Genomic DNA, 26,577 nt, shown 5'->3' on the forward strand with positions numbered 1-26,577 from the left:
ATGGTACACCCATTTGCTGCGGCCAGCGGCCCATCGTTTGCCACCCCGCGCATGTCCTCGGCATCGACGGTCCCAGCGGACTCGCTGGCCCTTGTCGACTATGCGAGCTCGTCGTGGGGTGTGACTTCACTGTCATCAACATTCCACGAGTCCTCCCCGGCTTCATCGTCTAGCACCCATGTGCAGACACCACACGCGTCTTACCACTCTACCTTTGACTGGGGGGTCGCAGTGAGCCAGTACCCCACCCGAGAAGTAAGTGTTGGAGGCGGCCATACTTCGGGAGCACAAACTCACCTGCCTACAGCAGAGGACAACGGTCGTTCTCAACTCGCCGTCAACGGTCATCCCGGATGAGTCGCCGGTTCTTCCACTGCACGACCTGCCAGCCTTTGCCATGTACAACGACGAGTGCCGGGACGACCAGAAGCGTTTGCCGGAGATGGCGGCGAGGCACATGCGAATGTCATATAGCTCGTCCAACCACCTGGCTAGTGCAGCTGCTAGCGCGCCAGCAGTGCACGCCCCGTCTGCCCTGCGTCGCGCTGCGTCGTCCACCAAGCGTGCATCTGCTGCTGCTGCTGCGATTGACCTCACTGGCCTGGCTGGCCGGCCGCCCATCCCCACGCGCTCGCCAAAGCGTCGCCCGCCCCCGCTGCCCATGACGGACAAAGCCACTGCTCGTGCGTTGTGACCCCAGACTCCCAAATCTCCCGTCCTCCCTATCTGTTTGAATTGCATTTGTTGACTGACACGCTCTTTTAGCTTCAGACACGACGACCCAAACACCACCAGACGCGCCGCCGCTCCCATCGCCCGTCCAGCAAGACGAGCTCGCAAGCATGGCGGAAGCCGCCGCCGTCGCGCTCAGGAGAAGGACCCGCTCGGCGCCCTTTAATCCTCATCCTTTCGCATACTCGGATTCCAGCAGCAGCAGGTCGTCGTCACCTTCTTCCTCCATCACTCTTCTTCTCGACACCCATCGCCGCTCCCAGTCCGTCGGCGGCGAGAGCCACCCCTTGTCACGCATCGCACCACCTCCTCGACGCCCACGCGCAGGCTCTGCGGTGTCATCGCGCCCCTCCTCACGGGGATCGTCCGTCATGCTGCAGCCGCTCACCCCTCTGGCATCGCTTCCTCCTCAACGTCGCGCCCCTCCACCTGCACCCATCGCCCTCCCTGGCAAGCGCTCCTCCTCTCGTTCGACATTCCTTACTCCCAAGGCGTCTCCTCCTCCCTTGCCAGGACCGCCCCCAATGCGTCCTCTCCCACCACGTCCTTCTCCCAAGCGCGCCCCACCTCCCACTCGCGCGCCCCCTCCACCACCGCCAGAGTCCCCGAGCGACTCGCGTACCCCATCCCCTCGCTCTCACTCTGGACCCGCTGTCATTGCACAGCAGAGCCTGTCGCAGTCTATCAAGAACAAGACACTCGCTGTCCACGAGCAACAACCTGTCGCGGGTCCTTCTACTAGCCATCGTCCACCACAGATGACGCCCGCCGAAGTGTACGTCGAGGCAATTGCCGCCATCCGCGCCGCCGAATTCTGGGACTGGCCTATTCCCCCACCCATTTCCATGCGCAACCGTCCTCGCCGTGTCTCGCCAGTCAAGGTACTCGAGTCCAAGCCTTCCCTCGCAACGCTGGCCAGCACGACCTCGTCAAGTGCACCCTCCCACTTCACTCTCGATTCGGCGTCCGTTGCATCCGGGTCGGAATCCAGTCACGGCTTGACCGAAGTCGAATTCTTGCCAGAGGCCCAGATCGACTTTTCTGCTGCACCCCCGCAAGACTTTACAAAGGCACTCGGCTTCGTGGCGCCGTCTTCCCTGCTCGACTTCCCATGGGACCTGAACCTCGAGATTAACACTACTGCTGCCCCGGTTACCGAAACAACGTACTACACCCACGGACGACAGCACAGCGCAAGCACGGCTGGGTCGCTGTCCGACGAACTCCCACGGAGGACCAACTCCAGCGGACCTTCGTCTGAACAAGGCCCCCTCACGCCAGACGACGTGCCCGAGGAGCCATTCTTCGACCGTCCACCACCTCTCCCTCCCAAGCAGCGCGCGCAGACGATGCCGCCCGCGAAGCGCGTGTCGGTGCGCCCGGCAAAGTTTGGCGTGCCGTTCTAAACTCCTGCCAACCACAACAGTCATCGACCACTGCGCAAACAGTCTCTCCATGAACATGAGTGACAGAGCGTCGCCTAGAGCAACCTTAACTCCCTACACCTACCTTTATTTGCCCACGACCCCAAACGCCACGCACCATGTGCCAGTAACATGAACACCGACCAATAATTCGGTTCCCCGCGGCCGATGACCCCTTTACGACCCACCTTTGACACCATAGTACACCTTTGTATACTACATGACACGTGCCTCCTGGAGAGCCAAACCGATGAGTAGATGTAGAAGAACTGTATGAAGTCAACCCCACCGGCCAGTGCCGTGCAACTCTCCTAGCCATGTTGCTTCTTATGTCTGCGGCCACTTTACGCAACGATGACGCACACACCTTGCAGCAACAACAACAAGAGCCGAGCCGACTTGTCACTCATGAGTGACCAGCAAATGCCGAGAAAACGAACCTTGTATCCTTGTGTGCACATGCCGGCGATGTCAAGGCACGACAGGCTGCGGCTCATTAAGCTCACTGGATCTTTCGGTATCCCTTCACGGGATTCTTGCAGTGATCGCCTTGCCTTGGCTGGGCCTGCCAGGTCTCCCGCTTCTCTTTTTTCTTCTTCCTTTGCGTCCCGCCACAACGGGTTGCTAACGCAAGTGAAGCTTACTCGGCCGCGACATGCCGCAACGGCCACTTTTGTGATGATGTGCAACCACGCGGCCATGGGAAGGAGGCAACTTTTGTGGCCGTATCAATGGCGAACAAGAGTCGTGCCCAGGCCCCGAGCAGCAGCGTTACCACTGGTTCAGCCGCGGCCTACCGTCTTTTCAGTCGCCCTCGTCGTAACTCTCCGCGTGCGAGTGGGACTCGCAGCAAGCTCGAAGGAAGCTCATGGCCTCGGTAGTATATGGCTTGCGGCAGCACGACGGTTACCACCCCTCGTCATCCCGTCATCTGACAGAGTAGTGCCACGTATGTCTCTTTCTCTTTGGTACTGGAACAGGAAGGGGACAACTGGTCGCAGTCATGGACAACGGTCGAGGCCCTCGGCCTGAGCCTGCCTCACCACCAGCAATGAGGCAACGACGGCCAAGAAAAAAAATGAACAAAAAAAAACCTTACGGATCAAGTCGCCGAGACCACGCAAGGAACTGGGGGCGAGGGGCCGAGAGCTGAGCGAGCATGCACTCGTCCCTCGTACCTAGTCCCCTCTATCATGCCCCCGAGTGTCCCAGGTCATGTTTTGGGATCTTGGGATACATTGTTGTACCGTGACCCAAAACCATCACGCTCTTCAGGCAGGGATCGCCAGACGAGACCGGCCCCCGGATGTCTCATCGTCCTGCACGCTTATCTGACAGATCATCACGCACAATGCAACGGCCAGGTCCTTTTCCAGACAAGAAGCCGTGGAGGTACAACTTTTTACATGCCATGCCATGCGCGTCGTGTGGACTCGAGGCGCGCGCGTTGGCGTCAAAGGAAGGCACTCTTCGTGGCGTACGGTGCCGTTTTGGGCCGCCACAAACACGTCGGACGAAAAAGAGGTGGTGCACTGGCGGTCACCACACACATGGGGGAGGGAGGACCGTGCGTCTGCGTTTCCATAGGATGCCACATGGCCACCTGGGCCAGCCTGCCCTTGGGGCACCGGTACTGCGGTTGCGGAGTGGCTGTGGCTGCTACACCTCTCGCAGTTGCTGGAAAGGGGATGGAGTACCGAGGAGCTATCCGACAAAGGCACAGTAGGCCCCTGTGTGCGATCTCCATCGCACGAACAGGGGGAGACTGCGTTTCTGGACGTTCGGCGTGCCCCTGGTGCATGAGGTACCGCTGGGACGTTGGATGAGACATGGAGGTGTTTGGGAGATGAAACAGCAAAGCCCCACCTACACCCCTCTGCCAATGTTGTTATTTTCATTAAAAAGAATTCGCAAAATCGAGCCTCGTCTGTTCATCTGCTGCTGTACGACCAGTTCAATGCACTCTTTGTCAGTTCGTGCCAGGTATCAAGGGCATGTTGCTGTCCATCCGCCCACATGCGACAAACACGTATGCATGACTGTCCCCCAAAACCGTGGGAGCCAGAGGCGGGGGGCGCCCGGTCAACCACTCAACCGTCCGGTTGTCGCGCACCCGCAAAGAGGATCCACACGTCCTCCGGCCTCCTTTTTGTGTATCCTGAGCTATACACCACATGGGCAATGCCGGCCCGAGCGTTTGGGAAACGCCTCGGGGTGCGACTGTGGAGGTGGCAAAGCCCGTAGACGACGAGTGCCGGAGGGGAGGGTTCGGAAGCGTAGTGGACGGGTGGACGTGAAAACGCAGAGACGTTTTGCCGACTGGTGGGGTGAACGGGCCGCTGCGTGCCGCGCCACTGGCCACTGGTTCTCGACGCGGGCCAAGTATCTTCCAACAAGAAAGGGTGTGGTCCAAGAGGGTCGTACCTTGCAGTTGGGGCCAGAAGTCTGGGCATGAGGATCGGCGTGCCAAGAATGCGGCGGCATGCGCAGCGGCCTGCCCGGCAGCTTCGGAGAAGCCCTGCAACCCACAACCCACAGGCCACAGGCTGTCGCCATCTCGGTCCTCCGGGACGCCTTGGACCGCCGACGCGGCGTGCCGGCGCACGGACCATGAGAAAACTGTAAGTGTAGTAGACGGCGAAGGGCGAGTGCGAGCGACAGGGCCTGCGGCTCGCAGCACCACCCTTAACTCGCCGGCTGGCTCCACAGACGTTTGGTGAGGGCGTGTACTCATACGCACCTGTTCGCTGCATTACGTCTGTCCATCGTGGCTGACCCGCAGAGCGTTCCCGCGCCGACCTTCTTCCAGAGTGGGGGAACCGGTTTGTGAGAGTACCTCGGAGGTACCAGCAAGCCCTCGACCCTAACATGTCCGACGATCCGGACATCTTCAAGCTTGTGCCTACGGCCGTCCACATACCTATACCACTGCCACGGCACACGACCACGCTTGGCGGCACCCTTGGCTGTCCGATACAGCCTGAACCCCAGATCCCCAGATATGCTTGGTCCAGCCACATGGCCACTTGTCCCATGACACCCAACAGCCGGTTCGTGTGTGTGCAGGTACGACGGAGGCACTCGCTTGGTGCCACGTCCCTGTTCTCACAGCTGCCACGCGTCCGCCACACTCACAAATATTGCCGTCACTTGTGGCGCCCAGCTTGAACGCATACGAGATGATGGTATCCCGAGGGATGCGGACTTGAGCAGCGATAAAGCGCAGGTTGGAGCACACTTGTGTGAGCGTCAGCCTCGTGCTGCCAGCAAAGTGTACCGGAAAGAATAGAGCCATGGGGGCCGATACACATATGTCCTTTCACATTTCCCTTCGGCTGGCTTGCGTTTACTCCAGGCTCACAGCTACTGCGAGTGGCTGCGCTGAACAGTAGCAGGAAGCTCCATACATACCACTACGGGATCCAAAAAACGCAGGTCAACGATGTCCACGGGGTCTGGCGGACAAACGATGTCTACAGTGGCGGTGAATGCCACCGTAGAATGTGAGGCGCGAAACGATCCAACGGGCGCCCAAAGCTTACTGGACAACTGTTGCAATTAGGAAACTGAGCCTTTATCAGGTGCTGGGTAATCACCATTTCATTCCCTGGGCTGCCAAAATCCAATTTGCAAAGTCGCAAGCCATCACGACGTCGCCTTCATTTGCCTGGTGAGGAGCAGCTGGCCAAACCACATCGAACAGCCATGCCGCATCGCATCTATACTGCTGCACAGACGCGGCAAGCTCCCTCGCAATCTGCCTGTCACAGAACACAACCGAACGCCAACCAAGTCTTCTTCAACTGCCCTACTGCCCTGACCCGCAAAATTCTGACACCATTTCCTCGCACTAAGCCCCATCAATGTGCCATGCAACGGTTAGTCAAATCGCAGCCACACAAGTGTGATGCACAAATCCCATTGACAAGCCACGGACTGGCATCGTGCGTGCTCGTCTAGCGACCAAAGGATGGACCCAGATGAATCCATGCCTACAAGCGAAGTGGGGAGAAGTAGCTCCACACAGACGCAATGAGCGCAGTCGCTCAGAGACGACGACCACGGCGACCACCCTTGCGGCGGGTCGAGTCCGAGGGGACGGGGGTGACGTCCTCGATGCGGCCGATGCGCATACCGGCACGGGCGAGGGCACGGAGGGCGGCCTGACCACCGGGGCCGGGCTGCTTGGTGCCGGTACCGCCGGTAGCACGGAGCTTGACGTGGAGGGCAGTGATGCCGACCTCCTTGCACTTGGCGGCGACGTCCTGGGCGGCGAGCATCGCGGCGTAGGGCGACGACTCGTCACGGTCGGCCTTGACCTTCATGCCGCCGGTGACACGCGAGATGGTCTCCTTGCCCGAAAGGTCGGTGACGTGAACGAAGGTGTCGTTGAACCTATACAGCCGTTAGAACAACGCTCTGCGACCAGACTTTTGACGCTGCCGTTGGCGAGACACGGGACAGAGAAAACACGCTCAGAGAACATCTGCACGCGCATTCTCCTCCTTCCACCAAATTTCTTGGCCCATCTCGCCAACTACTCGTCGTAGACTCACGAGGCGAAGATGTGAGCAACGCCGAAGACGTTCTCGCCCTCGGCGACGTTGGGGCCGAGCGAAACAGCGGCCTCCTGGGGAGCGCGAACCTTCTTGGGAGCCATGTTGGTTTTTTGGTGGTGACTTGAGGTAGTTCAAGATGGACGTTTGCATAGGCAAAAACCACCACCACACCTGCCGCACGACGGGCGACCGTCGCACCCCACGGTGTTTCGACTGACACACATTCTCCGAGTGTGGCACTATTTGCTTCCGGTGTTGCCACTGAGGGATCCGGGGTCTCCAACCGTGGTCCGCACATACCCGTCATGGTCATAGCGACAACGTGCATCCATTGCATGAACGCCCAACTCACCATGCTCCCGGCCCCGGACCCCGCCCAGTGCCCAAACGTGAGCAGTATTGCGGTCACACTGTGTACTGACAGAGCAGAACCATGATCCGTTCACACTAGGCCTGTCCATCTTCCTCTGCACGGGTCTGGTCATCAGCTATCTCCCGCAGGTGAGCTGGCTCGTCACAGGTGTAGCTGACAACAAAAGCATATCCGAATCATTAGCGCTGGGACATCAGAGGGTCTCTCTCCGGTACGTAGCTGAATTGTGTCCGCGATGACTTGTCTAACCCCTCAGTTCTTCCTCCTCCTCGGTGCCACATCGTCGGCAAGCGGCATGCTCAACCTCTTGATCATGCAGTGGCCACTGATCGAGTGCTGCCGGGTGGTGAGCGGTGGGCAGTGCGCCGAGAGCCTCATGAGGTTCCTCCAAGTGTTCCTGCAGTGGCTCCTGTTCTCCATCATGTGAGTGTAGCAAGTGTGGCCAGTTAGCAGGTGCGTGTTAAGGGGACACCTTGTTAACGCACGCGAACAGCCTCATCCTCTACCTGGTCTACTTCCCGCGTGTACCGCACATGCTGCCTCCTTCCGAGCACGAGGGATACGGCACGAACGGTGCCGACGAGGACACACCTGAGGAGCTCGTCGAGCGCCGCAAAGTGGCTGTGGAGAAGAACAAGCTCGAGTGGCGCGAGGCCATCGGCATGTCGTGGCTCGTGTCTCTCCATCTGTAAGTCCTTCCTGCTCGTACCCAGACCGCGTGCTGCACTGACGTGCCCAGCGTCGTCCTCACGCTCCTCTCCATCGTTCTTCTCTTTGTCCTTCCCTCGCGCCCACAACACCCCGTCCTGCGCCAACTTGCCACGTTTTGCGGCCTAAGCGCGACGGCCCTCGCCGTGTGCCAGTACGCACCACAGATCGTCAAGACGTACAATGCCCGACTTGTCGGCGCGCTGTCCCTGGGAACCATGGCCATCCAGGTTCCCGGGAGCATCCTGTTCTGCGCATCCATCATGGCCGGCGAGGGCACAGACTGGACGTCTTGGCTGCCATACGCCATCACCGGCTTTATGCAGTTTACTCTGATGGTAGGTTTCAAACCATCGTGGGACGCCGCTAACCTGCCAGATCATCTGCCTCATGTGGAGGCGCCGCGAAAAGTTGCTGGGCATCGACGACTTTGGAGAGCCACTCCCCGAGGCGGAGCCGAGCGAGGACGAGCGTGCCGCGCTGCTGGGCAACTAGAAGTAGATTATTGCAGGGGGAGAACTTAAACGAACGATTGCATAATATGGGGACACACCCTTCTTGTTGTTTATGAAAGTAAAGTATATACCCAGCTGGGGAGTAGATTCCCGGCCCGCCCACTGGCCACTGGGAGCAGCATCTGTCGTGACAGATGCGCGTGCGTAGACTGGGCCATGGGACCATGGGACGAGCACGTAGGGGAGTGGCACTAATCGAAACACGATTGGACTGATTCCCTCTTCAAGCCACGACCAGGCCAGCCGCCACCAGCAACCGCCATACTGTCACGATCCCGAGTACCCGAGTAGGCGTCTAGGCTAACTAACGCCTTCTCAACTACAGCTGCTGCCTACCCGTGGCCTGTGTCAAAAATTGCCAGGTATGCGGCACCACACGTTTCAAAAGGTCGAGCACATTATAATTTCGAGCATGCTGCCACTTGCCTTACTGGAACTGGAACGCACCTAGAACGCATTCATCAGTCCCCATGGCCCCGGCCCCGTGGCCCCTTGCTCTTGCTCTTGCTACTGCGGACTGTATGCATATCCAAACACATAGACGATGACCTGTAGACAACTGCCCAAAAATATATATACTTTGATTGATGTGTTTACAGATGATGAAGAAGAGAGAGTGTGAATTAACGACGGTTTGCGGGTGCGGGTGGGTTTGTGTGTGACATGGGCGGGTGGGGGGACGAGGATGACGGAGGAGGGGGGGCTACGTGGTTGAGGTTCTGTTCTACTTTAACCCGACTATGAACGCGCAGCGTAGTCGGTGCTTGCCTGGATGAGGGCCTGGACGTCTGGCGTGGTATAGTTTGATTCGGTGGGCGTGCGAGCCGTCCAGCTGCGCTGGGTGCGCAGGATGACGGCCTGCTGGGCGGCATAGTTGCGGTGGTCGAGTTCGAACATTTCCTTGTTGACCTCGAGGCCGTCGAGGAACATGTCGACGTCGGTCAAGGTGGCGGTGAGGCCCTCGACAGCCTTGTACGTGGCCACGTCGCGACGCGAGCGGATCTGGTTGCTGGCCGGCAGGTTGGCGCGCAGCGAGTCGGCCATGGTCTCGATGATGCGCTTGGTGTCGCGCAGGACACGGATGGCCTGGCCAAAGTTTTTGCGCGAGGCAATGAGCAACGAGCGGGTCATCATGTCGGCGGCGAGGAGCTCCATGCGGCGGCGGATGATGGCCGGGTCTCCCAGGGCACTGGACTGCTCGGTGGAGCTTGGCAGCATGGTGAGGGTGAGGAGGACGGGGTTGGCGAGGCGCGACGCGCTGCGGCCAGCGAGCGGGTCGTGGAAGCTGCAGTCCACCTCGACCACAGGCACTTCGTCAAGGAACGACTCGTCGTATCCCTGGTGGTTGCTGACGCTGCCGCCGTAGGCGAAGAGGTCGACACCGCCGCCAGGCCCACCGTTGATGCTCGGGCGGCTGCGCACACTGGTACCGCCATTGCTGAGGCCCTGGTGGCGAGACATGCTGCCGCGGCTGTCGTCGGTCGACGCAGACAGGCGGTGCTCGTTGGCAGCAGCGTCGCCGGCGTCGAGGTCAAACTGGACAATGAGCTCGCGGCGCTCGCCGTGGCGGAGGGCCATGAGGTCGACGTCAATCTCCTTGCCAGCGGTGGACGTAATGAGCATGGGCGTGCCGAGAATCTTGGCAATCTTGAAATCGCCATCCTGGACAGTGAGGCGGAGCTTCATGTTGGTGAGAGCAATCGACATGAGGCCGCCAACGACACCGGCGAGCGCGTCGCGCAGGTGGTACCACTCCTTGACAAAAGTGTAGGTACCAGCGGTGTGGTTGGAGATCATCCAGAGCGGCGACGGGTCGTGTGCCTTGCCGTAGCCCAGGCAGTGAACGGCCACCTTGGCAGCGTCCAGGCGCGCCGTGACGAGATCCATCTGCGAGCGCTTGATGAGCTCGGACGTGTCGCTGATGACAATCATGCCGGTGAGGGGGTTCTTGACCTTGCGCTGGAGGATGACATCGAGGGCAACGTTGACGGCGGTGACCACGTCCTGGCGCTCGTCGGGCGAGATCTCGACCTCAAAGTCGTCGTGCTCCTGGAAGCCCGTACCGAGCGCCTCGACAAACATTTCCAGACGACGACGGCTGTCGTGGACGGTCGCGTTGAGAAATGGTGTGCGACGAACGGTACCGTTCACGCCAAGCTCGGTTGCCACCAGGGAAATACGGTCGCGAGGACCCATGCAGGCGAGCACAAACTGCAGGGACGTGCGCATGAGACGCATCTTGAGGGGCAACGAGCCATTGTTGGACGTCGGCGCAGGGGTAGACAAAACGAGAACGAGGTCGAGCGGAGTGTGATGGGGTGCAAGGGGCACATGGTACGCCTGGCAACCGAGGCAGCCCGCGGGGCAAGGGGGAGGAGCTGGGGTGTCGTGGTCATTGAAGACTGGGGTCAAGCTGTGACCGCTGGGCGAGGCAGAGACGGTGCTGTTCGAGCGGGACAGCTGCTGGGCAAGCTTGTACTTTTGGCCGTTGGGGTTGTTGGGGTCCTTGGCCTCGGCGACAAGCCTGTTGAGAGTCGACTTCCACATTTCGTGGCTGCCGCGGTCCTGGAAGCAAATGGAGAAGGTGTCCGAGCCGTCGACCTCGGACTCCATCTGGAGGGTGAGGACGTACTCGTCCTTTGTAGACTTGTCGTTGATAGCACAGACATGGCGCAGGTAGATGCGGCCCTTGAGCTTGAGGATGCCTTGCTTTTGCTGCGCCGTCTCCTTGCGGAAAATGTTCCCAATGCCACCGGCCTTCTTCTCCTCGACAATGCACACAAACGCCTCCTGGAAGAGGTACACGTGGAAGTCGCGGTGAACAGGGCCCTTTTTGACCTTGAGAATGTCAAAGAGGTGAAGGGGGCCAATGACTTCGAGACCCGAGTGCTTGTAGTTTTGCACGCGACGACGCAGGTCGGCCTGGACGTGGACAAATGCCGAGTTGGACCCTTCACGCGAGTGGATCGAACCACTACCGGGCAAGGTGGCCTCGTAGGACGAGATGGGCGACGGTGGCAGCTGGGGTGACGGTTCGGTTGCAGAGGCGGCGGCAGCGCGGGCGGCCAGGCTGTCCTTGCGCGAGCGAGCGACGTAGGGATTCCTGTCTGCGGCAGGGGGCACCTCGATGGTGATCATGGCCAAGACGGGTGGGCCACCCTGGGCGCGACGAACGGAGGGAAGCTCGGACCGAATCGAAATCTTGGGAACGACGACCTTGACCGGCTGGTCGGGAGAAGTGGTGAGTGGAATCGGGCCGAGCGTGGGGGAGGACGGCATGAGCGGGTCGTCCGACTCGTGCTCGTCCCCGTGGATCGACATGGCGGCCATTTGCAGGATGTGGTGTGGAGAGTCGATAGTGTCGCCGCCCGTGAGCGAAGCGAGTTCTGCGCGAGCAGTCAGCATGGAACGTGGTGGTTTCCGAGGTGGTTCCAGGTCCCCAAAACAACGTACTGCTAGTCTTTCCAGGTGGGCGATCGCTGCCTGCGCTCAACCCAATGCGCATTTGCTGGCGGCACACACCGCAGACACCAATGTTGCGATGCGAGCCATCGAGAGGGACCTTGCCATAGACGGTGACGAAGCACTCCTGCGATACGCGTCAGCCGATACACACGACAGGCGCACACGACACCACCCCCGCGCGTCCACCTGTGGTTGGTTGCCCCCAAATTCCGTTGCGATATCGTTATCTCGTCCCGGAAAAGGGCGACCCACAGGAAAACCGCGCGCGCTCTCTCTCTGTGAATGTACGCACCTCGTGAAGAGCGTGTCCGCACTCAGGGACAATGTGGGGTTTCTCGCCTGGCAGACGATAGGTCGAGCTGAGGCTCTCGCAACAGACTGGACACTCTTGTGCGTCTTGGTCTTCCATGGGTGAGAGAAGTGCGACTTGGGGAGGAGGACTGTCGCTTGTCATGTTGTATTGATCAAACAGGGATGGGGACGAGCGCGAGTGCTGCACGCTGGGCAGCTGGCCGGCGCCTATCGGACGGGCGAGGTGCTCGGACCCTCTGTGGTGGTGGTCCAGTGATGGTGCTGGTGCCGATGGTGGTGGTGCACGGTTCGCGAACGGATGCTGCTGCTGCTGCTGCTGGGAAAGATGCTGCTGGTGCTGCTGCTGCTGCTGCGCAGACGACGACGACACCGACGACACGCTGCTGCTGGGCGCTCGGTGCACGCGAGACAAGGCCGTGGCGGCAGAGGAGGTTGGCCCCAGGGCGCCGCCCCCGCCGCCGTGGCGTGCCGAGGTGCCGCGCGTGGACGGAGGCGGCGGCGGCGGCACGGTGGACAAGCCCAGGGCGCCGTGTGTGTCCCTTGGGTCCCTGGGCTCTCCCCTGGGCCCACCCCAGGCGTCGCGGGGGGCGTCGCGCGGGTCACGAGCGTCGTTGCGGAATTCCAGCGCCAGCGCGCCGGAATCAAGTGCTTCCTCGTCCTCAAACACGGTGGCGAAAAGAGGGCCGCGGTCGACGAGCGGAGACCACAGCGGCGCACCACTGCTGCTGCCCGTCGTGCGGCCCGTCGTCGACGTCGTGTTGGACGTCATCGCAGAGTAGTCGCTGCCCACAGACGACTGCGTGACCTGCGACCACCGGGCGTAGCGCTTGGCAGAAGCGGCATCGGCGTCCTGCTGCTGCTGGTACTGCTGTTGCAGGTGGCCGTGGTGGTGGTGCATTGTTCCCATGGCGGGATCTGGCGACGAGGGGGAATGGTCCGAGCGCACGTCGTAAGGTGAGACGGGCGCGCGGCCAGAAGGGTGGAATGGGTGGGCCGGTGGCGCCTGTGGCTGCGGGCTGGGCTGGGCCGCCCGGTCCATAATCTCGACAACAAGGCCGCCAGCGCGATTGTTGTGACCTGAGTGAAAATGTCGTGTGAGTAAAGAAGTTTGGTAGACGATGCGCGATCGATGGATGGATGGATGGATGGATGGATAGAAAGAAAAAACTTACGGTGATCGTGACTGCCGTCGTCAAAGAAGCCGCCCATGAACGACTCGTGGCGATCGTGATGCCGGTATGCTTCGGGGTTGCGCTTCTTGATGTTGAGACCCCTAGTCGTCTCCTCAGGATGACGCTGCTGGCCAGTGAAACCAAGGGACCCCTTGGGAGAAGCAGACGACTGCGACGAGGGCACAGAGTCGGGCGCCTGCAGGCGACGTTGTTGTTGTTGTTGCAGCTGCTGCTGCTGTTGTTGCTGTTGCTGCAGTTGCTGTTGCCGCTGCTGCACAAGGTGCAAGTGCTCCTCGTACTGGCGACGGGATGGCACCAACGGCACCCCAATGGGCATCATGTTGGCGGGGTCGGTTGAGGGATCGTCCAAGAAACCCGAGGCCGCGATGAGATGCTCGATGCCAATAGCCTCGTTGCGCTCCTCAAAAGGAGTCGTGAGCTGTGGGGAGCCTTGGGGCGAAGCGGCTCGTGAGGATAGAGTGGGTTGTGGGGAAGCTGGCGCGGCCGGAGGATAGACTGTCAGACCAGACGAAAGGGCACGGGGCGCGGCAGCAGGGTGATGATGGGGCGTGTGAGACTGGATAGAGTGCCGCCAGTGGTTGGACGAGGACGAGTGGTGCGGCGATGGTTGCGGAGACAGGGCCTTGGCAGCGCGGCTGCTGCTGGCGGACGACGACGACGACGACGACGACTCGTACTGGATGGAAGGGGACGCGGGGTAGTACGGGGCCGACGGTGGCGAGGAGACGGCGCCAGTGCTGCCGGCGGCTACTGCTGCTGCTGCTGCTGCTGCTGGGTATGAGAGTGTTGGAGACAAGTCGAGCTTTGTATGGTGCGTAATGCCCGTCGCCTTGTCCTGCTTGTCCTGGGGCCCTGGCTCTAGATCGTTCTGCTTGCCTGGCCCAAAATCGTACAAGCTGAAATCGGGGAGGGTCATGTTGGGGCTCGAGCTCGTCGTCGAGCGAGGACTGAGGGCGGCCTCTGACGAGTGAAGGGGCGGCGGTGGCACGGACCAGTTGGTGAGATGGTGGTGGCTGGGTTGTGCACTATTTGTTCCTTCAACACGTCCTCCTCCACTCTGCACACCATCGTATGGGCTCGAGCTCGTCACCGACGGGCTCTGCGGGACGCACCCCGTGTCGGCGTAACCCTGGCCCCCACTCAGGTGCACAAGCAGGTCGTGACCGCCGTCAAAGGCCTCGTCTGCTTCTTCGAGCTCCTCTTCGTCCGCGACACTGCCGAGGTCATGCTCCGGCAATGGGGACGAGGGCCCCGACGGAGGACAACGACGGGTGCCTGAGGCGCCGTTGAAGGCGTTCGACATGGCGCCGCTGGGATCCCGGAGACTGGTGATACTGGGGTGCTCTAGGGCATGCGCCAGGGCCAAGGCCGGGGCAGTGCCCGCGTAGTGGGGGTGGGGGTGGTGGACCTCGTCTTGTTGAACGCGATCGTAGGCACCGGTGCTCGGGTAGTCGTCGTCGTCGTAGTGGTCGTCGTGGGGTGGTGACACAAAATCGTTGTAACTCGGCGAGTGGCGGCCCCCGTTGCCGTAGATTTCTTCCAAAAACGTTGGCGTCGGTCGCAGCGTCGCCACCGACGAGCGGGACGAGGGCGGTCCTTCGGCCACAGAGGGGAGATGGCTGGTGTAGCTGTGACTGCCTTGGCGAGACGGTGCCCTCACCGAGCCGCGCGAAGGGGGGCGTGAGGACGAGGACGACGAGGTGGTGGAGGACATTGACAGGGCCGAACGGTGTGCTTGGCTCGTCGTCGTTGACACAATCTGGGATCGCAGGGCCGAAGGATTGTAAGGGGAATGCGGATGAGCTCGCTGGTAGGAGGTATAGGAGGAGGACATGCCCTGTGGTGCAGACCCTGGCGCGTAGTGGCGCTGCGGTGGTGGTGCTGCCGCTGCCGCCGAGTCGTGCCGAAGACTGGTCGTCGTCGAGACGCTGCTGCTACGCGACGGCGGCCTGCTATAACCGACAGCCTCCCCCCGCGAACCATGCGGTGCGAATGCATGCCCAGAACCACCTGCAGGAGACGCTGCTCGGGGTTGGACACCATTATTTAGGCCTCCTCCGCTGGGCCCATTGATGCTGAGAGTCCGTCGTAGCGACGACAGCGACACACGCTTGTCTTGCCGGCGTGTCGGAGTGTCGGCCTCGTCGAAGAGCGCTTCAAACGACTCGTTGACGGCGGGAGGGCGCATCGAGTGGATTGTGGTCGAGTGCGTAACGTCGAATTGAGACCTTGGACGATAATGGTTCAAGGCTGGCACGCGGCTGACGTTCGGCAATGGCCACGACTGCGGGCGCCGACTTGACGTGTCCAGCTGTTGCAGAAGCGGACCGGGCACCACCACAGCTAATTCAGGCGCTGAACAAGGTGCTAGCTCTGTCTTGGCGTCGTCGAATGGCGGTGAAGGCGTCGGCGAGGTGCGAGTGGTGTAATATGAGCTAGAAGGAGGGCAGTTGTCCTGTGCGGCGGCGGCGGCGGGGAATTCGAGGTACGAGTTGTCTGGTGAAGGCGAATGCGAACGAGACAGTAAACGTCGCGGCACGCTCAAAGGTGACGACGGCCAGTCGGCTGCGGTCCAGTCTGAGGGCGAGGTCGGAGAGGGGGTCAGTGCGCGCGATGCCGGCACAGAGAGATAGAGGTCTTCTCTAATCACATAATCAGCAAAGTTCTTTTTCGACACGCGCGGAAAGATTGTTCGATGAGATCGATGGTTCAGGACGCGATCGAAAAAAAGGCCGGGGGACAGACTGCGGAGAATCTCACCCCCGCCTTAACACCTTCATCCACTAGTACTCACTCGAGGTCTAGCACAAACCACAACGAGGTTGGGTCAGATGCACATGCAGATGCACCTGCAGGGGCAAGCGACCAGTCGATGGCCATCGTGTCGTCGGCGACGTGATTGGGTGGGCGCTGGCCGGGACGGTGGTGCGCAGCACTGCACGAGGCCGGATCGGAGGATCGGAGCAAGTGACGGCCAGCCTAGACGAGCGTGTCGATTCTTCTCCAAGCGAGAGTAGGATGAGGTCTTGTGTCGCGCTTTTTCTGTTCTTAGTAAGTCGTGTAGCTCAGTATCTACGTAGCGAGCGGCTACCATCTGGTCGCACACGCACGCACGCACACACACACACACACACACACACACACACACACACACATGTCTGCGTCACTACTCCCCGTCCCCAGGCTCCACCATTGTAGGCCACATGTGTGTGTGTCTCCTGCCTTGGTGAGAACCAAGGCGCACCGCCATCCATCACCCTCTCTGTTCCCCGGGGCACAGTTCGGACGCACATCAGTAAAGTGTATCCGGAACAGGCTTCCTGCTTTCCTATAAAGATACTTCTGCAGCTCAGCACCCTCGAGCTCCACCATTGCACACCCCGGCAACCCCGAGGCTGAGGAATGGAGGCTGGGAATACCGTCTGGGAATGCCGACCTATAGGCCTATAGTCGGCCAGTCGCGCAGTCGTTGTGTCCGCGGCGAGTACCGCCGGCCCGAAAAGCCTCACTCTCCTGTCCCAGATCGCCCCGAATCCCTGGCAAGCTCATCGTGCTCACCTGTTTTGTAATGGCCCGTTCAATAGGCGCCGCAACGCCGAGTTTATGCCCACCGGAGGCACATGCCGACGCCACCGGTCCCAGTTCTGATGCCCAGACATATGGGCTGCTGCGCTGCTCGGCGAGCAGATGCCCGCTCATGCCCCGCGGATGTGATAGAGTAAGGCTTAAGGCTGTTGGGGGTACAGAAGGCGTCATGCACCCCCACCGGAATCAGTCCTTCCCTGCCATTCAGTTGTCCGTGGCGCAGAGGTCGCACAGGGTCGCTTCGATGAGACACGGCCGTGTCAAGCCCTCGCACAGTGGAGTGCCGCAGGTTTCGTTTCGTTCCAGTTCACAGATGCAAGTGGGGGCATGGATAGAAGCCAGTGGCCAGTGGCCAGTGGCCAGTGGGGTGTGGTTGGTGCGGTCGTAAGGGCAATGTTGTCAGGAGCTGTAATCTCTCGCACCACGGGGCGGAGATAGAGATAGCAAAGGCGGAACCAATTTCCTGCCACCATAGGCTTGGCATCCATGGAGCGCGGGGGTCGGAAATCCGGCGCACCATGACTGCCCCGAACAGATGGGTTGTTCGGTGTCGTGCACAGTAGCAGTAGCCCTGCATGGGTGCGACAGAACATGACAAAGCCACATCTGGATGGTGAAGGGAGCCTAGGGGACAGGGGTGCTCTATACCGTGTCCAGCTGCATTGGATATCCGTGTGTACATGTATGTATAATTCAACCACCGATTGTGGTCGATTGTGGTCCCTGCCCTCAATGCGATCAGTGGATCAGTGCGTGGCAAGGCCACATCAGAACTGCACCATCTCTCCTGCCCTGGACTATATGGCACTGTCCTTCCAGTATGTAGTGTGTGGTTAGTACGTGAACACAGGCACACATGAGATCTCTTCCTTGAGAGGCGTCGTTTAAAATGATTATTTTATTCTTTGGGCCAACTGGTGGCTAGTGCGACGACAACTCTTCCGATCAAATAGTAGTAGGGGGGTGACAGTTGAGCCTCAATTGCCGCCGAGCAGCCAGTAAAGTCGGTGTACCGGTGTGCTGCACACCAAGTCCGACCATTTTCGGAAAAGAATCCTTGGAGCATTTGTGTCAGCTGGCCCAGCTTGCAGGAGCCCTGTTCTCCTTCAGATTGTCGGTGTGACTGGCACAAGGGTCCGTCTTGTGCTTGTATCCTTCTGAGTTTCTGGTGCCAGTAAGCGGTGTTCCACACCCAAGGTGGCTTGGGGTTGTCTTGGGATGGGAGCCCTCGCTGAGGTGTACTGTGAGGACAAAGTCAGCGACATGGCACCGCCACAGTTGTCCTCTCTTGCAGTCTCCCGAGCTGACACATTCTTCTTGCGTAGCTGCATACAGACTACTGGGTCTCCCGTCCGACACCATAGAGTCACACGCGAGATCCGAGATGATCTGAGAAGTGATACATGAGTGTTTCGGGTCCTTCGCTGGAGGCGGACGAGGGGAATCCAGTCTGATCCAGTTGGAAACATCTGGATTGCTGCGGGGCAATTAAGAATGGAAATGGGGTGTGCTTAGAACCAAGACATGTTGTGGAACACAGAAACTCGCAGGCGCATGGCTTGGAGAAACCAAAGACGCAAGACTACAGATAGTTACAGAACTGCCATGAGATATACAGGAGCGACATGGGAGAGACGGCAGCCATCCATAAGTTGGACGCACTGCCCATATGAGTCATGTGATTAATTTACGTAATGTTAAGGCACCACATCCACACCTTCTGAGCGCGAGTTGTGAGCCCACAACCAGGATGGAGCACCATCTCGACACCTTGGACCCCAACTCCTGCACTCGTTCCACGACGGGCCCCCACTCCCCTCCAATCTCCACCCATACCGTTTCACTGTCGCACTGGTCCGCAGAGTCGCAGTCGACGATTGCCGCCTTCGCCTTTGCAGAAAGCAGAGAATGGGCCAGGCATGACACATTCCAGCTGATCCACTCCACTGATCCACTGAACGATCACTCCCCAGCCTCTTTGAAACACATACACCTTCGGGGGGGCGGTACCGCTGTCCTCGATGCGCAACAGTACCTCCTGAACATCCAGTGGCCAGTGGCCATATCCCTTGTGCGCAGACTCTTGAGTCCTCTTGGCTAGTCTCGTGGCCTCGCCTATCGTGAGTTGGGACATCCAGCTGTGCTGTTCTCGCCAACGCAAATCGTGGCACACCCAGTGCGCCAGTGCTGTACCACTGTGTTCAAGTCTACCCTTCGGGGTCAGTCGCTCGCACCGTCAGGCCACTTCTATGGATCTCTCTCACGATCTCGAAAGCAGTGCTGCGTGCCCGCACAGATGTTCAGTTTATCGGCGCCGTAACTGCCGACGCGCAAGGTGGGCAGGCCGCCACTCTCGAGTCGTTACACGAGTCGAGGGCGCAGACACCTTGCGAGCTGTCCATCCATGTGTCGAAAACAGCCCTGCTCGTGACCGCCGATGAGCAAAACCGTCACACATTGCCCCGGATTGCATATGCCTCTGATGGCACGGATCGTGAAAGGCGGACCATGCTGATGGAGCCGTCTGATCGTCTGACCGTGACAAAGGATTTGTGGCTTCTGAGCTTCTGAGCTTCTGCTGTGCGTCACGACCCTCTCGCTTTGATCACTCTTGGACGCCCTTTCCGTCTCCCCACTCCTTCCTCTTTCTCACACTCCTTCCTCTTTCTCACACTCCTCCCTCCTTATATCATTTCCACTCCCCTCATGTCTTCTAACAGCAAACAATCATCCACCGATCCACAGGCCACTGGCAGACAGTTCAACACGCCGCCAGTGGTCAACCCTTCACTTGCTCGCTCGTTTACCTCGAGCAACGTGACTGGTACCCCCACTCCCCAACATTCCAGTACTGCCCAGGCTCAGTCAGAGCCTGCAGTGCGCACGCCGCTGCGTGATTCTCGGCCTCCCTTAACCCCACCAACCCCAACTCCCACCCATTTCACCTGCTTCGGCAGGCCCCAAGACCCCTCGACTTCCCGCTCTCGCCCGTTGCCTCAGCCCCCGCGTGTCGTCGACACCGGTCGTGAGCACCACCAGTACAACGCCGCCAACCCCCCGCCAATCTACCACTTTTCTACACCTCGCTTCGGCGAGCATTTTGGAACCCAACATCTTTCTCCAGCCGGCATTCCGGCCTTCCTGAACAACTCCACGTACCTCACCGGCACGTCCATGGCCCCACTCCTTGTCCTAAGCTCTGTCGACGTACTGCCCCCTTTTTCCCCTCACCAAAGTGACGTTACGCACGTGAGCGCGGACGGCATCGTCTACGACTCGTATGGCCGCCCATTCCATGTCCAGCGGTCCACTCAGTACACTGTCACCCCGTACGCTCCTCACGACCATGCGCAACACGACCTGCACCCGCCCGCCGTCGCCTCTTGGCCGCACCCCCCGCCTGGTCCAGTGCACGCGGGACCGACCGAACCCCAGGCGCCCTTCGTGTCACAACCAGTGTCCGCAACCGCGCCCGACCCCCCTTCCCCCAACGTGCCCACCCATCAGCACCGCCTTTCCGTGCACACGCCTACGCCCTCGGTGCAGTATGAGCACGTTGCTGTCGCCAACACCCCATCACGACCTGTCACACCACCTACCCCTTCCCATGTGACGGCACCCCCTTCTCGTGATCCCATTGACACAGTGAGCACCACACATCGTGGCAGCCGATGAGCACTCTAACCTCGGTGGCTTGCTGACATGGTGAACAGCACTACGAGTCGGAGGAGCTTGCAGTCCACAAGGCAGACAGTACCTGCGTTCCGGCCGTGACGCCCAATGTTAGCGCGACCGACGCCTCGTCAAGTACACCCCCCGCCGCCGCCGAGGACAGCGACGGAGGTTGGCGTGTCGACCACCCGCGAGACAGTGCGACCACAGTCAAGCCGAAGCCCCCTTTCACCGCCAAACAACTCAAAACCGCCAACCTAGGTGGCACAACACAACCCACGACAGCTGCCCCTGCGGCTGCCCCGCCCAACGAGACTCAAAAAGAGCGGTGTCAGACGAAGACAGTGTGCAAGTATTACGAGCTGCCGCAAAAGCCACACTCTGCCCCGGGCCAGGCGGTTGTGTTCCACCCTCGAGTTGTCGCGTTCGAAATGGGCGCCCGCGCCACAGAGCTCGGTAAGTAAATATTCTCCCAACAAAGCTGACCTTATAGGAGCGACTGTTTCGGTTCAAGCTTCAGGCCAACCGGTCCCCATCGGCTGCATCTATGTCGTCCCCAGTGACCTTGCCCTTGATCTCCCCGCCGACGACGTGGCCTCGGCCCTTTACGCACGCCAGACTGGCCTCAGCGTCGTCACCGGATATGGCTTGAACGAGTTCTTTGCCACCGGTGTCGTTCCAGACGAGAGCTCCCACCCCCTGTGCAAGCCGATCGCGTTCGAACCTACTGATTTCCCTCCTGTCCGTGTCGTCTCCGACAACATGGGGGAAATCCTCAACCGCACTGCTGCTGCCATGCGCAGCGAGACAGCCGACTTCGCCTTCACGCGTCCCAGGCGACTGGGAAAAGTTTCACTCCGCAACGACAGAGCCCGGTACGTCGTTCTCCACCCAGATGACTACTGGAACGACCTCCCTGTCGACGCCCGCGACGAGCTCTGGGAAGGCGACGACTTCGCGCCGCATACCTTGTACACCTTCTCCTCGACCGCCATCTCCGACATGCAGCAATCACTCGCCCAGGACAAGCCCGTTCAATTCGTGCGCCATCACTGGTTCATACAGTGTTTGGACAAAGGCCGCTTCTCTGAGCCGCTGCCCCATGACATCATCCCCCGCCAGGAAGTCTTTGAGCTCGTGGGCAGCGTCAAACAGTCGGACCCACTCAGCTTCTTGACTCGGTGGTCCGTCAGAGACCTCACGTTCCGATGGATCCTGGACACCTCCTCTGCCGAACCGACCTACCCGCGCTTGCAAGAAGAGATGTCTTTGCTCACCAATGTGCCTGCAGGGCCCATCCACAGCGTGGAAGAGTTTATCAAGACCTTTGTCCCTCTGTTCTTCGCCGAGTTCTTTCACTCCCTGCGCGCGGCGGCGGACGCGGCCATTGACCCCTTCAAGCAGCCACCAGATCGGGCACCACCGTTCGTGACAGCTACCTTACAAAAGGTGGAAGGTGATTGTGATGGCGTGTGCTGTGTCTTCCTCAAAATCAACTGGCTGGTACCCGACGTGGACAGGCCCAAAGATGACGACTGGACAACGATCAATCGCGAGGCTGGCTCTGTTCTCCTCCTCCATCGTCCTTCAGGCAAATTTGTGCCTGTCATCGTCATCCGCTGGAGCGACAACGCCCTGCGGGTCCACTGCCTGGTCGACGACGTACCAGAACTCCAGGAAGCCCCAGAGTTTTATCTCATCCAGTGCTTTAGGCAAGTCGGCCACGACCCCCGTGACAGACCCCCGTGACAGCTCTGACACCAACAGGCTTACGGCTATTAACGTTGTTGCCACCGCCATCATGGGCATCGAACACTATGACCAACGTCTCGTTCAAGAGGCCTTGACGGGCCGTCGTGTCTCCGAGGACCAGCAGCCTCCTGTAGACCCTGTCCTCGTCAAGCAAATCGCCGACAACTGGCAGCTCAATCAGTCTCAGGCCGCTGCTGTGGCCACCGCCGTTTCAACACTGGACCGTGTGATGCTCATCAAGGGGTTAGTGCAGTTTGGTTTGGTCCCTGTTAGTTGCAAAGCTCACCCCCGTCAGTCCCCCGGGAACAGGCAAGACGCACACTGCCGCCGCGATTGTCAGTCTCGTTTTGTCCCACACCCCTCATCGTCGGGTCCTCGTCCTTGCCCCGTCCAACTCCTCCGTCGACCAGGCCGCCGCCCGCCTTCGCGAGCTCAAGCTGCTCGATGGATCGTCCTTCGCCCCCTCTCTCGTGCGAGTTGGCCGCCAACAGGCCATTTCGCAATATATGAGCTCGCACTCTCTGGACACCTTGGTCGAAATCCGTTTCGGAGAGACGGTCGACAGACAGCGTCGGAAGGTCCTGACGGAGAGCGATATCATTTGCACAACTCTCGCTGGAGCGGATATCCTCCGTCAATACCGCCTGGCGTTCGACTATATCTTCGTTGAGGAAGCCGCCCAGTGCACGGAGGTGGATATGCTCACCGCCTACGCTCTGGCCGACGCAAGGACCCGCCTCATCCTTATCGGAGATCTGTCACAGTTGTCCGCCCTCGTCCATGGGCCCGCCCGTCACTTCAACTTCGAACAATCATTGTTCGAGCGCCTCTCCCGATGTTACACCAAGACCGTGTACCTGCTAAACGAGCAGTACAGGATGTGTCGTAGAATTGCTGAGTTCTTGTCGAGTACTTTTTACGACAACAGCCTCCTGTCCCACCCGTCTGTCGACAAGATGGGTAAGCTTTGGGGTGGCGATTCGGGCATCATGTGGTACGACGTCACGGGCATGGACTACCGGACGGCTTCACAGTCCCGAACACGCTTCGTCGAGGTTCCCGTCGTCCTCTCAGTCCTCAACCAGCTACAGCAAGCTTTCCAGAGGAACGGCAGCAGCCACACGCCCCCTTCCGTCGGTGTCATCGCCAGCTACGCTGCACAGAGGCACAAGCTCCAGGAAGCATTCGACTCTGCGATCGAGGCAGATCCTGCCCGCTGGTGTCCCGAGTAAGCATTTTTGTATCAGTCCCAGTATTCCTAACTTACCGTCAGGATCAGTACCGTCGACGGCTTCCAGGGGCGCGAGAAAGACATCGTCAGCGTCTCCGTCGGTCGGAGCTCAGGCAAGACGATCGGCTTCCTCGACAACACCCGCCGCCTGGTCGTTGCCCTCTCGCGCGCCCGGCACCTGGTCATCCTGGTTGGTGACGCAGACTACATGGTCAAATTCTCGAAGCCTGCTAGCGATGGTACCAACCCATGGGTCAGTCTCATAGACCACACCCGCCGCACTGGCATGTTCCGCAAAGCGTAGTGAGACTGTGGGGACTGTACACAGATGCATATCACGCTCCAAGCTGCAAACCATCAGACGAGCGCTTGACCTAGGTGCCTCTCTTGCCTTCGCAACAGTCCAGCTAACCCGGAGGGTGCTGCTGCCCTTCAATGTAAATTGTAGCCCCTCTGCCGGAATGCCGCCTGGATGACAGTGTGCCGTTGAGTGTGCCGGTGCAAGAGACCGCAGTTCCTTGGTAGTGTCCCCCAGATGACCGCTTCCCTCCGGTTCCCTTCTCCCAGTGCATGCCTTATGGCTGCGGCTTTCGGCGATGCATGCCGCCCCGGATACTGTCCCTCTGGACATCTGCTGTACCCGCCCCCCATTTGAGGTCACGGAGTGATGTGGCATGCCTGAAGAGTCGCAACTGCCAACAGGCATCGCCGAGGGTCGAACGAAGGTCACGTTTGCCGCCCTCGAGCCAAAAGGCACAGTCGGGTTGGCGCGAACCAAAGGAATGCGTCGAGCTGCACGGGCCCTCTAGGGATGTGGTACGTCTCTCGTCCGTTTCGCGTTTTCACAGCCATGGTCGTCGTGTAAGTCAGCGGCCAAGGGAACATACCGATCAGCACGGTACCAGCTGGGACTAGAAACGTTTGCGTATTGATTTATATTATTTTCATTTTTTAAAAAATGAAGAAAAACGACGGTGAAAGGACTGTTGTCGGGTTTCTGGTAATTTTGACACATGCATCGTCTGTTGGTGGACCACCGTTTATCAAACGATTCCACCTATTGCTATTCACATAAGCTATAATCAAAGGAATGGGGTTAAGGGGGTAGCACCAGTGTCGGTGAAGTCATCATAGTCCAAATGTGGTGGCGGTAGTGGTCGCGGCAATAATGGTCGGTCTCGTAGTCGAAGACATCACCGCAACCGTGGCACGTGAGTGGACCGGGAACGCCAGTGCAGTAGTTGTTGACGTGGGACGACAGCTGCTGCGAGCGGTTCTCGCCTTCGAAACGACGGTGGCAGGCAGGCGCATTCCATGTACGCGCATTGGTTGTCCACAACGTCGGCGATGTGACTGTCATAGTCGCGCTTGCGGTGAGTTGGGTGGTCGAACGCTTTGGCGCAGTATGGGCAGATGTAAGTTTCAGCGTGCTTGAAGGAGCGGGGCTTGCAGGTGCCTTTGTCGCGAATCGCTTTCAGGTGACGACTGCGGGCCAGTTTCATCGAACTGATACTCGTGCGTCCCTGGCGGTGGTCGTCTCCACAGCGCTCGAAGACCAGGTACGCGTCGCCCTGAGGCTGGTTGCGCACCTGGGGGCAGACACCACCACGAGCGCGGCGCTGGTCAATGTCCTACTTGAACTTCGCCCGGGGGCGGAACTCTGGGCTACTGGTAAGGACGGCAATCGTGATGTGGCAAACGTTGCACGTTCAGTCGCAGCAGGGGTACCTCGCCAGTCGGACGCCAGTCGGACGCCAGAGCACTGGGGGCAAGGATACAGTTGCGCAAAAACCTTGCAAGGCTTGGTATGGTGGCTTCTGAGGGCGACGTCGTTGCTGAACGGCTTGGCACAGGTCGGGCAGAAATGGGTGGCACAGGTGGCTGCGAACAAGGTGCAGGGCCTGAAGTTGCTGAGTGGATCGGCCTTGTTGCAGCGCACAACCGTCATGCCACGAAGGTCAAACCAAGAAGGCGAGTTGTAGAGGATGGAGTGAGCACCGAAGAGAGTCGTGACGACGAGGTGCTCGAACCCTTTGCGAGGAATAGCGAGCTTGAGGTACACACCCCAAAAACGAAGCCGAGTGGGATCAACTGGGCGGAGAAGACGGAGGTTGTTGTTGATAGAGATGCGAGAGTTGCGAGGCCTTGAGAGAAGGGCTACAGCACCAGACGCAAACCCAGGGATGACGGTGTCGATGAGCTTGGGGATACAAAGGCTGAAGAGATTGTTCTAGCCAAACGCCAGTTCGGAATTGGTGACCATGGCGTCGCTGGGTCACCATGTTGGTTGTGTGTGGAGATGACGAGTAGGAAGGAGTGACGGTTGTGTTGTTTGAGTGAAGTGGGAATTCAAAGAGATGCGAATAGTGAAGAATGATGCGGTTGATGGAACGAAGAGATCAGAGACAAAGTCGGGTTGTGTATTTGAGGGTGGCGATGACGCACCTGCACGTACGTCTGCAGGCTCAGAGGTGCTATGCATTTATGTAAACAATACACCCCGCTGATCCGCCGGGGGCGCTAATTTACCGGCATGCTGGCAAGGCTATGCAGACCAGGCGCGCCAGGCGGGCCCCAATAGGCATCTGGGCATCTGGGCATCTGGGCAGAATGGCTGATCGTGTGCTACGTGTGCCACACCCGATCACCAACCACCCAACTGAAAACAAGACATCCCTTCGAACACCCCCATGTCCGTTCCTGGTGCCCACTACGAGCCTGTACCAATAGCTGGGAATGACAAAGCCCCCAAGCTCCTCTGCCTCGGTATACTGTCACCAACGATGCAACGGTGGCCGGCAACGTGGGAGGCCAGTGATATCCAGGCACCGGCGCGCACTGGCAACCACCCACCATAGTCAACGGCGATATCCACGCCTCGTCGATGCAAGATCGAGAGCTGCTACTCCACTTGACACCGTATCGTACAGTAAGGCAGCACATGCGCCGCATGGAGTCGGCCTCCAACACAGCAGCCGGGACATCGGACCTCCATCAAGTAGGAACAACGCCACACAACAACGACTGCACCGTTGATCATCTAGCACTCTTTCAAA

General features: G+C 59.6%; 5 protein-coding genes across 5 annotated transcripts; 3 read left to right on the forward strand and 2 right to left on the reverse strand.

The window, feature by feature from the left end:
• On the forward strand, positions 1–2,138 carry EHS24_002853 (uncharacterized protein; the record flags this gene model as incomplete). Its single annotated transcript, XM_028618573.1, has 3 exons — positions 1–255; positions 308–683; positions 766–2,138. 3 exons carry the CDS (start codon positions 1–3, stop codon positions 2,136–2,138), a joined length of 2,004 nt encoding a protein of 667 aa, XP_028472940.1.
• Positions 2,139–6,202: 4,064 nt separating this feature from the next.
• On the reverse strand, positions 6,203–6,816 carry RPS14 (ribosomal protein S14, S11; the record flags this gene model as incomplete). Its single annotated transcript, XM_028618574.1, has 2 exons — positions 6,203–6,551; positions 6,713–6,816. The coding sequence occupies 2 exons, from the start codon at positions 6,814–6,816 to the stop codon at positions 6,203–6,205; spliced, it is 453 nt and encodes a 150-aa protein (XP_028472941.1).
• A 252-nt stretch (positions 6,817–7,068) lies between these two features.
• Positions 7,069–8,291, forward strand: EHS24_002855 (uncharacterized protein; the record flags this gene model as incomplete). The annotated part of the gene is made up of 7 exons (XM_028618575.1): positions 7,069–7,104; positions 7,167–7,216; positions 7,272–7,299; positions 7,345–7,511; positions 7,582–7,776; positions 7,828–8,134; positions 8,175–8,291. The coding sequence occupies 7 exons, from the start codon at positions 7,069–7,071 to the stop codon at positions 8,289–8,291; spliced, it is 900 nt and encodes a 299-aa protein (XP_028472942.1).
• Positions 8,292–9,049: 758 nt separating this feature from the next.
• Positions 9,050–16,161, reverse strand: EHS24_002856 (uncharacterized protein; the record flags this gene model as incomplete). Its single annotated transcript, XM_028618576.1, has 6 exons — positions 9,050–11,697; positions 11,765–11,900; positions 12,065–12,216; positions 12,659–13,165; positions 13,261–15,923; positions 16,076–16,161. The coding sequence occupies 6 exons, from the start codon at positions 16,159–16,161 to the stop codon at positions 9,050–9,052; spliced, it is 6,192 nt and encodes a 2,063-aa protein (XP_028472943.1).
• A 3,411-nt stretch (positions 16,162–19,572) lies between these two features.
• On the forward strand, positions 19,573–23,825 carry SEN1_1 (DEAD-box type RNA helicase; the record flags this gene model as incomplete). The annotated part of the gene is made up of 6 exons (XM_028618577.1): positions 19,573–20,511; positions 20,580–20,994; positions 21,053–22,241; positions 22,306–22,533; positions 22,586–23,518; positions 23,570–23,825. 6 exons carry the CDS (start codon positions 19,573–19,575, stop codon positions 23,823–23,825), a joined length of 3,960 nt encoding a protein of 1,319 aa, XP_028472944.1.
• Between the last annotated feature and the right edge of the window lie 2,752 nt (positions 23,826–26,577).

This window comes from Apiotrichum porosum (assembly GCF_003942205.1).
Source record: "Apiotrichum porosum strain DSM 27194 chromosome Unknown scaffold_14, whole genome shotgun sequence".
In the NCBI taxonomy this organism is placed as follows: domain Eukaryota; kingdom Fungi; phylum Basidiomycota; class Tremellomycetes; order Trichosporonales; family Trichosporonaceae; genus Apiotrichum; species Apiotrichum porosum.